This window comes from Cololabis saira, chromosome 10, assembly GCF_033807715.1.
Source record: "Cololabis saira isolate AMF1-May2022 chromosome 10, fColSai1.1, whole genome shotgun sequence".
Classification (NCBI taxonomy): domain Eukaryota; kingdom Metazoa; phylum Chordata; class Actinopteri; order Beloniformes; family Belonidae; genus Cololabis; species Cololabis saira.
Window position 1 is genome coordinate 42,650,986 of NC_084596.1, and position 12,035 is coordinate 42,663,020.

General features: G+C 43.4%; 1 protein-coding gene across 1 annotated transcript; it reads right to left on the reverse strand.

The window, feature by feature from the left end:
• Positions 1-1,343: 1,343 nt before the first annotated feature.
• LOC133453094 (angiopoietin-related protein 3-like) lies at positions 1,344-9,557 on the reverse strand. Its single transcript, XM_061732959.1, has 3 exons — positions 8,993-9,557; positions 7,632-7,742; positions 1,344-5,109 (listed from the first exon to the last, which is right to left on the reverse strand). Exons 1-3 carry the CDS (start codon positions 9,479-9,481, stop codon positions 4,996-4,998), a joined length of 714 nt encoding a protein of 237 aa, XP_061588943.1. The 5' UTR covers positions 9,482-9,557; the 3' UTR covers positions 1,344-4,995.
• Between the last annotated feature and the right edge of the window lie 2,478 nt (positions 9,558-12,035).

Sequence of the window (12,035 nt, forward strand, 5' to 3'; positions counted from 1 at the left end):
TACCTGCAACAGGTAGACACACTGATAATGGACGACATTGTTGGAGATTTACAGACTCTGAGTAAAGTTGAAAAGCCACCAGGACAATACATGATTGTACAGTGAACAGTTTTAGGATAGGGGGGCGATTCATTTGTACTTCTCACCTAAAAATATTGAAATGAACTGAATTTGAACTGGGCAGCACGGTGGCTTGGTGGTTAGCACTGTTGCCTCACAGCAAGAAGGTTCCCGGTTCAACTCCCTGGCCCGGCAGGGTCTTTCTGTGTGGAGTTTGCTTGTTTTCCCCGTGCTTGTGGGTTTCCTCCGGGTACTCCGGTTTCCTCCCACAGTCCAAAAACATGCTTAGTAGGTTAATTGGTGATTCTAAATGGCCCGTAGGTGTGAGTGTGTCTGGTTGTGTGTTTATATGTGGCCCTGCAATGGACTGGTGACCTGTCCAGGGTGTATCTGCCTCTCACCTGAAAATGAGCTGGAATAAACTCCAGCAGACCCCCGTGACCCTGCAAAGGATATAGCGGGTACAGAAAATGGATGGATGGATGGATGAATTTGAACTAGTTCAAAATGAAAATGGTGAACAATGAATGTGAACTGTTCATTTTTAAACTATGTGAACTGAACTTTGAACAAGTTCATGAGTATGAACTTGAACACTGGTTTCCCCCTTGCAGGCGTTGAGGGAGGTGGCTTGAGTTTCCTGAGGAGGTGCAGTCCTGGTAAGAGGTGTTGGTCCCTGTGAGGTCAGCAGAGATGTTTACAGATGTTCTCTCTACCTCCTCTCTGTTGATGCAGAATCCAGAGAGCTCAGTGCGTGTGGATCTTCTGAAATCCACAACCTCTGTTCTGCTGGTGTTGAGCTCCAGGTTGTTGACGTGACACCATACTGTCAAGAGGTGGATTGCTAGTTCTGTTATCAGTCCTACAATATTTCATTTGTGGGCGGCTCATCTGAATTCCAGGTGACCGCTCATTGTCTCTGTCCCCAGTGGGAAACCACGACACCCGTGTGATTGCTCGTGGTGTTGGGTAGATTCCCCGGAAGATGCTCCACATGAATGGTTCGGTTACTCCCTGGACCAAAATCTGTATTGGAGGCAACGTCCATCCTTTCCCTGGTCTTCCAGCTGGATGTGGAGGATGGAGTTGTCCTGAGAGGCCAGAGAGAAAGTGGATTTTCCTCAGATGGGGCCGAAACGTCGCCGTGCAGGAATACAGCTGTTGGAATTATACAGTTCAGAAAGTTCATCTTCCAGTGATGGATGGATAATGTTGTGATCGAACTGATCAACCCGGGTTTGTTGATTGAGCTGGAAAAGTTAAATAAAGACACAAGACTGGGATATAATTAAAAAGGTCCTCTGCAGAGGGAGACCAGCAGAACAACAGACTCCGCAGCCGTCCTGCTAGATCTGCCTGCTCTGTGTCTGAGCCAAAGTTTTATTGCTTCTAGAAAGGGGGGGATGGCCCAAATTTTATTGCTGGGGTGGCCCCCCTTATCTCGTGCCTGGTACAGAATGGTCCTTTCAGTGAAAAGTCAGACTACGCTCACATCAGTTCCAACACACAGACACATTTAGCCAATCAGCACATGCAGTTTACATATTCAGTGTGGTTTTGAATTATTTTATCCAACAATAACGACCCAGAGATTACAGCGTCTCACCTCCAAAATCTCCTAGTCCATTTTCATACCCCTCTCAGAGTTGTTCAGAATGAATGTAACCTTTTTCCCTTCGCTGGATGAGATTAACTGACGGGTTACTTTACAGTTTTTCAACTCCAAATGATTGGGACCTTATAGAAAATGCAAATATAAACAAACAAACAAATTAAATCACTGTGATTCTCAAATACCTTTATTTCGTTACAGACGTTAATGGATATGGTAATATATGTTTTTTCAAACACAAAAAAGAAGAAAAAATGTCTTTGAAAGGCTTGAAAACGATGATTTTCAGAGGGAGAATAGCTTCTTCTACATTAATATCAGTAAAAAAAAATATATGAAACAAAGGGATTTAACTGCAAAACCTGAGATACTCTTCTGTCCTGCAGCATTCATGCAGAAAGGTATATTAGGGCAGCATATGCTACCTCCTATATGACATTTTCTTTCAACCAAAAAGGAAAGCAACTTTCTGCACGCATTAGAGGGTTTGATGATGAGGAGGGTACGGATGCTGGACTGATCCGTCCCCAGCCAAGAATGTGTAGTGAATGAAAAAAGAAAAGATGACCCTGTACTCTGGCAAACCTTAATGTTTGCCAGAAGGATAAGAGCACTTTTCTTCTGTACCTTGATAACCATTCAGAAAAGGAAGAATGCTAAGACATATTGTTCGTTGCGTAAAATTGTATATATGTATAATTGCTCGGGGTTCATATTCTGGGTCTCTGGAAACCACCTAGAGACAACTTCTGTTGTAATAGACGCTTTATAAATAAAATTGAATTGAATAAAAAATGGAATAGGGATGGGAATCGAGAACCGGTTCTTGTTCAGAACCGGTTCCCAGTGTTTCAATTCCTTGGAATCTTTTGCCTTTTTTGCAAACAATTCCCCTATCAATTCCAGTGGGGGCGAATACGTCACCACACACGTTGCGTAATTACGCAAAGTGTGTGGTGACGTCATTCGCGCCCAGCAGGCAAACATGGCGACAAAGTGGCATAAACGCTCGAAAGTTTGGTTACATTTTACCAAAACGGAACAGGGCGACTTGCAATACTTGCAATGTGGACATTTCAAGAAAGGGAGGAAACACTAGCAACATGCAAAAGCATTTGCATACACAGCATGAAATAACTTTTAAAGAATGTCACGTGTTTGATCTGTTCCGAGTCTGGAGTGAATCTTCTCAGCCGCAGCAGCGACAACGTTAGCCAGTCCTCTGCTGTTAATACTGCAGGTAACTAACAAACTAACACTGCCTATCATGTTTGCCTTATTGTAAAACCTGCTATTACTAACTAACGTTAAATTAATCCCTTCCCATGCATTACATTTAGACGACCATGACGAGAGACGTAGTCTGACGGGCTCCGGGGCTGCAGTACTAGCTCCAGGCTACCGCTACCCCAAGGCCGGGGGCCTCTTAAGACCTCTCTGCTGATCTCACTTGTATTTTTTTGTTCAAAGATATAAAACAAGGTTGATGCTAATCGACCTGTTTGTTTTCCTTTTTTCCAAATGAGAATTGATAAGAGAATCGATAAAGAATTGAATCATTAAACAGAATCGAAAATGGGATCGGAATCTTATCAATTCCCATCCCTAATAATGATGTATAATGAAGTTCTGAGAATCTGGGGTAGGAAATTGATATAAATTATGAAGATTCACACTGAGACAAAACCATCTGACTTTAGATCTTAGATGAGACTGATTCTGTTTAATAATGTTATGCAGTTTCATCGTAAAAGCTGATGTGTTTCTACTTCAACTTGCAGTGGTAGTGTCAGCCAGCTATTAAAGAACTATTTAGTTATAATTATTTATGACTGGACACATCCGGTAGATTCAAACCCTGTGGAGCTCAGGCAGGTAATCCCCAGCAGAGTTTAAGCCCACTTTCACTCTCTGAGCCGTTTGTTCCAGTTACTCCATCTCGTTCATGGAGAGCGAAAGGCGTTTGTCTCTGATGCCGCTAAACACCCCTCACACATTAACCTTGCTGCCTCTCTAAGGTGCTTTCAGACCTGTGTTTTGTTCCGATTTAGGGGCTAAATCGATACAGTTGTTTCGTTTTCCGTTTGTGTTCACAATGCAACCGTCTGTAGCGGTTCAAAGCTGTTAACAAATGCCATGAGAATCAACTGTTCTCTCATTGGTCAGAAATGAACGCGGAAGGAGTTTCCTCTTCCGAAAAACAACAACTATGGAGCATCGTAAGCGAGTGTGACTAGTTTGTTTCTGTGTGTTTCTGTGTGCTGTGTGGATTATGTTCTCACTCCAAACGCACCGCTCCAGGGGCCTCATTTATAAAAGAGTGTGTAGGATTCATACTAAAAGTGCACGTAAACCCAAAAGCCGAAAATGGCAAAAAAAAAATCAGGATTTATAAAACCGTGTGCACGCACACTTGCACGCAATGTTCGCTTTATAAATCACAGTCCAGCTGGAAGGTTGCGCAGGTGAATTCGCCTCATATCCCGCCCTCTACACGCCCACTTTTTACCATAAATGGGCAATGCAAAGTAGTTCATGACTGTATTTGCATATACATGAGCCTGCTGAGCATGCGCAGCGGCTTCCTGCAGCCTGTTTCTGCTGTGCGTCAGGATGAATGAGACGTGTCGAGCCGGTGTTCTGCCGAGATGTCCTACCTCGGCAGAACATACTACGATCCCCGTTTTTTTTAATCTCAGTTTGTTTTCTTTCAAAGGATTTTTCATGCAAATAGACGATTTAGCAGCAGGAAGTCAGAATGTGCTTCCACATAATATTATGTGTACGACGCTTCGGCGGAAGAAAAAAAACCTGTCAAATCACGCTTCCACATAGATTGTTGTGTTCACATATACCAAACTAACCGATCTTTAGGGGGAAACGCTCCCTGTTTCAGAACAACTGCTCCAAACGGGACGGGTGTAAAAGCACCCTAAAAACCCCTCCTGCTCCGCAGCATCCACCTGCAGGCTCCGGTTGTGTGGACCTGGGGTTAAGTGCTGTTCATCACCCCTTGTATCTCTAAATGTGCCAAATAAAGATGGACTGGTTAGGTCAGAGCTCAGACGCCACAACTCAAGGGTCTCATCATCAACAAAGCATCAGTCTCATGCCAGAGCCAACTGACTGAAATACGGTGATCCACATAGAAACGTCTTCTGCTGATTTACAGGAATATAATGATGAAATATGAAACCTATGTAAGAGACTGTAAAAAAAATAAATAAATACATTACTTTGCTGCTGGCAAAGTGACTGAAAAAGAAGTCCGAGGTGAAAAGTCATTGGCAAGCGCTGCTTATGCTTCGTCTGCACCGTGTTCTTCATTCAGAGCTGGCGTCGTCTGGAGTCTTTTCAGGGGTCTTTTCAGGGGTCTTTTCAGGGGTCTTTTCAGGTGTCTTTTCAGACGTCTCCTGGGCTAGCAAGCTGGCGGTGAGCTGTGGAGAAATGGGAGGGGGAAGTAGGACATCTCAAAAGTTTCTAAAAAGTGCAACAATAATCAAAGCAAATGGGCAGGGCCTTCTGTGAACCCCAACGGTTTAAAATCATAAATATGCTGTACGAGAAAGTAGGTTCTTTATGTGAAAGTATTTATTAGGTACCTTGCTAGTACTGAGTCGGCCTCCTGTTTGCCAACAGAACGGTTTTATTTCTTTGTGGCATTTATCCAACAAGGGGCTGGAAATATTCCCTAGAGATTTAGGTCCATCTTGTCATTATAGCATCACGTAGTTGCTGCAGATGTGTCAGCTTTACGTCCAAGATGTGCACCACATCTCAAATATGCTCTATTGGAATCAGCGCTGGCGAGGGAGCTCACGGGAAATGATTTGATCTTTGTGACAAGGTGCATTATCCTGCTGGAAGTAGCTCTCAGAGGATCGTAGAGGAACAGCAGCAACACTCAAACAGGTTTTTTCTTGCTTTAACATATATAAAGTGGTCTCTACGGTGGCCGAGAGCCGCCATTGCTGAAAATAAAAGAAACCCTGCTGCAAATAAAAGAAACGCTTAGCAAATAAAATAAATGCTGCAAATAAAATAGCCAAAACGGAAGTGAATTACCGGGGACTATTTTTGCTGATGCACCGGTGTTTTTTATGTGAGAGGAGAAGAAAAAGACGAAGAGGACGTAAGTGAAAAGGAAGAAATATGAAGAGCGAGGAATAAGAAGAACAACGAACGAGAAAACCCTAACCCTAACGTGAAAAAGTTAGTGTTCAACGTTGCTACGTGTAATTTTTAATGTGCAACACCGGTGCATCAGCAAAAATAGTCCCCGGTAATTCACTTCCGTTGTGGCTTTTTTATTTGCGTCGTTTTTTTTAATTTTATTTGCTGCGGGGTTTCTTTTATTTGCAGCGGGGTTTATTTCTATTTTCAGCGTTTATTTTATTTGCAGCGGCGTTTCTTTTTGTTTGCAGCGTTTATTTTATTTGCTAAGCGTTTATTTTATTTGCAGCGTTTATTTTATTTGCTAAGCGTTTATTTTATTTGCAGCGGCGTTTGTTTCTGTTTGCAGCGTTACTTTTATTTTCAGCAATGGCGGGTCTCGGCCCCCGTAGGCCCTCCCCTCAGCCTGCCAACTCAGAGAAGGAGGAAAGCAACCAAATTCTGCAGTGTCTGTACAGCCGCCTGGATGATCCGTCCAATGTGATGTGGATCTACGAGCCGCTCAGATTCTGCTGCCGTCGTTACATAACGACGGGAGTGATTTCCATAGTTTGTCCTCCGATGCGTGAAACCACGCCCACAACTAACTCCACCGGCCGGAGCTTCCGCCATTTTTTCATAGCGGTGTATCGCGTCATTCAGGCAGCCAATCAGCACAGAGCCTCATTATCATAGCCCCGCCCACTCAGAATCCTGCATAGATAATGAGGTTAGAGAATGAGAAGATAAAGACATGGCTCAGAGGCTGAATTTCTAATTTATTTAGCAAAAACAATCAAAAGCTTGTTTTTAAGACATTCAAGGCCTGTTTAAAATAGGTATTGTGGCAAGAAAAGTGTGGCAAGAAAATTTGCCCAGCCTGAACTATTGCTACAAGACAGGAAGGACCATCGGACCCTACCACCTCACCAGACCAGCAACATTTATCCATATTAGAATTGATTTGAGTGAGTCCTCATGTTAACATTAATGACACTTTTCCACTAGTACCTACTCAGCCTGACTCTACTCGCCTTTTCCCACTAGGGGTCTAACGTACCGAGTAGATACTTTTCTGTAACTATTCTGCCGAGGTTCTAAGCGGCTGAGTCGGCTGTATCTGACATCATCACACTACAGGCCACCGATTGGTCGGGGGGTTGGAGTCAGACGTCTGAGTCAGGAGGAGGAAATCAGAGAAAGAGACTCTGACGGATTCTTGTTCATTTTATTCCACCAGCAACGGCAGCAAAAGTCTGTTTCATGATCCAACTATGAGGTGCAGATGTTCATAAACCTGGTGCTGAGGAGAGAATTAAAAAGGGATCTAGATGGCGATAAGGAACGACCAGATCTACCAGGAGCTCTGTCTCTTCATAGCTGCTCATGGCTCCAGCTGACTTTTCAGCAGCGCAGAGACAAACTAACAAAATTAAAAAGTGTCTCCACTTGAAGCTTCTCTCCCTGTCATTTTTTAACTTGATATGGAACACAAGCCACAGACCCAGCAGCACATCTATCATCTCCTCCAGGTTCTACATCTTTAGTGTTGTTGTCTTCTTCCTTTAGATACACAATCAAATACGTCACAGCAGCTTCTCCAACCTCCTACTTCTGATCTGGGTGCTGAATTGTTATGGAAAAGAAACCAGGCTGAGATGAGTAGAGCCGAGTAGGTACTAGTATAAAAGTGCCATAAGTGATAGATAATGAATAAACGAGTTTGGTACAGAGAAGGAGCTGAATATATCCTTCACTTCCTGGATAAAGAACCCCCTGACGCAGTGGGGATGTTGGGAACGTGTACCTTTTCCTCCAGAGTCCTGATCTTCAGGGACTGGTAGTTGAGCTGCTCACTCTGCTCCCTGAAGGCGTTCAGCAGCTGGATGATGCTCTGCTCCCGGCTGCGGATCACCTCCTGATCGGGGACAAACAGGAATCATGGGAAGATCAATGAGGAAACCGTTTAGTATGTGGCCTACAGCGAGGCCATTGGTTGTGATCAGGGGCGTCAATTGGGTATGAAGGTACGGCAGCCGCCACACCTCGGCTTCAGGGGAAATGTAAATGTTTGTTTTTTAAATACATTTATGGAATTACTCTGTGTCTATTTGTATTGATTATTCTATTACTTAATACATATAGAATAACTACAAATGCAAATCAGAACATGATGGATTTCACTAGTTATTATACACTGCAAAAACTCAAAATCTTAACAAGAATATTTATCTTATTTCTAGTTATAATGTCTCATTTTTAGTCAAAAAGAAATCTCATTACATTTAAGACAAGACTCAAAAACAACCATTTTCACCTGTTTCAAGTAGATTTTCACTTAAAATGAGTGGAAAAACCTGCCAGTGGAACAAGACTTTTTTGCTTGTAATGAGAAGATAAATCTTGTCTCACTGGCAGATTTTTCTACTTATTTCAAGTGAAAATTTACTTGAAACAGGTGAAAATGGTCAAATAACAAGTTATTTATCTGACGATGAATCTTGTTTTAATTGTAATGAGATTTTTTGACTAAAAATGAGACATTTTAAAGGAGCTTGAGGCAGGATTGAGGCAGGATTTATGAAAAAAATCCGTATACATTTTAAGTTTTCTAGTAATAATGTCAGATGAAGCGTTCCAAACCCAAAAGAATGATTCCTCTAGTGTATCTCTCCTTTGCCTTGAACAGGCTGTGTGCTGCAAAATGTGCTGCAATTCGGAGTACGAATTTCCCGCGCTGTCCTGTGGATGTGACGTCACATGATGCTGCATGCGCGTTCTCCCCGTTCTCCCGTGCCGGCTTCACTGTTGGCTGCAGTACCCCCAACGGCCGTCGTGGTGAGGGTGGCGCTAGAGAGTCTCATTTCTTAAAAGGAGCCTCAAGCTCCTTTAACTACAAAATAAGACAAATATTCCTGGTAAGATTTTGAGTTTTTGCAGTGAGCGAGACTGCATTTGAAAAAGTTCCAATTTTCTTGACCACACAGATAAGCTCCATAGACTTCTGTGATGAGTATTTGCTGGACGTGTTGATTGATACTCTAGTTAAGTTCTGTGACTCGTAACCTTGCCATACCTTAGCTTCCACTGAATTGACGCCACTGGTTGTGATTTGGGATTTTAGTGATCTTTCAGGGGGAATCCCGGCGCAGACCTCGGGTCACTCACCCTCAGGCTGTTGATCTCAGCCACGTGCATCGTGCTCATCACACCCAGGGACAGACTGCTCAGCTTCTCCTCCAGGCCTTCCACCTTTTTCTGGAGTTGGCTCTTCCCCTGCAGAAGCTTCTCCATCTTTGAGTTGATCTCATCAGAGATGCCCCTGATCTCGTCGTTGTTGGCCTTCAGCACCACCGCCGTCTTTTTCAGCTCCTCCTCCTCCGTCTTGATTTCCGTGGCCATGGCCGACAGCTGGTAGAAGGAGCGGTCGAAGATGTTGAGTTTCCGGAAGATGTCATTTATCTGGGTCTTCGTCCTCTGCACGAACTCCCGCATGCTCTGACCCAGCTGGAGGAGGCCGTTGGCCAGGAGACGCACGTCGTCCAGGGGAGCGAAGCGGGACCGGGTCTGGGTCTCGGGAGGAGGCTCCGGGGCGCCGAGGGCAGGCACGCAGGCGGCCGCCAGGACAAACACTAGCACGCTCATTACTCTTCTCATGGCTCTCTTTTGTAGTGCTTCTCCAGCTGTGTGCCGAGTTGTCAAGGTAACAGCTTGGCGGCCCACTCGTCCCGTTTTAGCCTGAAGGAGGAAAGGCTGAGTGGAGAAGCCCGGCTTTATACCCGTATGGAGTCAGGCTGATGATTAACCTGCTAGCTTGCTAGGACCAGTGTGTGTGTTCAGTGTGTGCTCAGCCGGGCTCGTGAAGGGTAGTTGAACTTTAGTTTTAGGAAGATGTCAGTGTTCTTTGAGACTTTCTAATGCCTCAATGTACAAAATGTAAATTGGTTTTTCAAATTTTAGAATAAATGAATATGAGTTTTTTTTTAATATATTTTATTCAAACAGGTTAAAACAAAAACAAAAAATAATCAGAATACATAAAATGTATATACAAAAAAAAAACAAGCAATAAAAAAGCAAAAAGCAAAACAAAGCAAATTAAAGCTGCAAGCAGCGATGTACGGGCCCTCGCGTGTGCAATTTGTACCAATTAAGGTCAAGGACTCAAAACTAAGTCCGATGACACCACCCACGAGTCTTTATGTCAAACCATTCAAAAGTTATGGCCGAAAATAGGAACTATGACATATCGACCAATCAGAAGAAGGGGCGGGGGTAATTTGCACCAATGAAGGTCAAGTACTCAAAACCGAGTCCGATGACACCACCCACCACTCTCTATGTCGAACCATTCAAAAGTTATAGCAGAAAATAGGGACAACCAATCAGAAGAAGGGGCTGGACTAATTCAGGCCAATGAAGGTCAAGGACTCAATACTGAGTCCGATGACACCACCCACAAGTCTTTATGTCAAACCATTCAAAAGTTATGGCAGATAAAAGTTTTCTAGGGGGGGCTGTTGAGCCGTTAGGCCACGCCCATTAATGCAAACCATGAAATATCAAATTTATCGCCAGGCCTGACTTGCGTGCAAAATTTGGTGACTTTTGGGGAACTATCAAATATGGACCAACCAGATGAAGGTGGGGCGCGGTTTTTGGCGTCTAGCGTCGTCACGGTAACACTTTTGACTCAGAAAAGTAATGCACGTCGTCGCAGGATCTAGACTCACATTTTGATGTATAACACACCTGGGTGCACGTTACGGTTCGGGCCGTATTAACTGCCGAAGGAATGGCATAAATTGCGGCAAAATGTCACGATTAATTGAAAATGGCCGACTTCCTGTTCGGTTTCAGCCATGGCGCCAAGAGACTTTTCTTTAAGTTGTGACATGATACAGGTGTGTACCGGTTTTCGTGCATCTACGTCAAACCGTATTGTGGGGCTCGAGGCACAAAGTTTTCTAGGGGGCGCTGTTGAGCCATTAGGCCACACCCATTAATGCAAACCATGAAATATCAAATTTTTCGCCAGGCCTGGCTTGGTGCAAAATTTGGTGACTTTTGGGGCACGTTTAGGAGGAAAAAAGGCCTTCCTTTCATCAGAATAAAAACAAGGATAACAAAAAAAACTCCTACAGATTCAATAGGGCCTTCGCACTGTCAGTGCTCGGGCCTTAATTAAAGAGACAAATCTATATGTATATAAATATGTCCTGTTTGAAAGGGTGTACGATGAAGTTTCAAAAAACTTTTCTTTTCCTTCTAATGTTTTGTTTTTACAATTTCTTCATTTCACAGAACTCCAAAAGAAAAGCATAAAAGAGACAGAAAAGGTGGTTCAGCTGAGCAAGGCACTTTGGTCACTGGCTGTCAGTTCATGTGTCCATTTCCATTTTGTATCCATTAAGAGTATTGATTCTAAAGATTTGTTTCAACTTACTCAGTGATTTGCATGATTTCATTTCATCTTTGCAGTTGTTCCACAGATTAACTCATCACTGAGACACAATGGGTTTTGATGTTTGTTCCTACAGGCCGTTTTTTGAAATGACACATTCCCCTGAGATTGTGTTTATTTTCTTTTATTTGAAACAACTTCTGGATGTCTTGTGGCAACTGATGCTGATTGGCTTTGTGCATGATTTGTATAGTTTTGAAGTCGACCAGATCCTTGAATTTGAGTGTTCTCAGTTTGATGAAGAGTGGGTTTGTTGATTCTCTAAAGGCCGCTTTATTTACAATTCTTATTGCTCTTTTTTGAAGTTTGAATATTGTATCCCTGTTTGTTTTATATGTGTTCCCCCACACTTCCACACAGCTCAAACATGATCAAGATGTAATAAATCACATGTTGTCTTCTAAGCAGAAAGGTCCACCGTTGCTGCTGTGGCTAGCGGTGAGAGTGACAGGGCTAGTGATGGAGGACTCAAAGGCAGGACGAAGCAGGAAGGTGAAGGTGAGTTTAATCACTTTCTATACAAAACCCCCAAAATGAAAGGTGCAGCAAATACTCTCATGAGCTTAGCAGGGATTTAGGATTTAGAGTGACCTCTTTACTCCTTTTGCGCTGTCATTGGCGACGGTGGGGGAACCTGCAGCTGAGAGCTGGTTTGATGCTCTAAAAAACTTGTGAGTGGTTTATTTAACACAAGGGGACATTTTTAGTGCATCGTTAATTCACCGGGATCATTAAGCGGTGAGCAAA

Coding starts and splice junctions, on each gene's coding strand:
- LOC133453094 (XM_061732959.1), bottom strand. CDS start 9,481: ATGAGAAGAGTAATGAGCGTGCTAGTGTTTGTCCTGGCGGCCGCCTGC. Junction 7,743..8,992: donor CTGAGATCAACAGCCTGAGG/GTGAGTGACCCG, acceptor GTCCCCGATCAG/GAGGTGATCCGCAGCCGGGA. Junction 5,110..7,631: donor TCAGGACTCTGGAGGAAAAG/GTACACGTTCCC, acceptor ATTTCTCCACAG/CTCACCGCCAGCTTGCTAGC.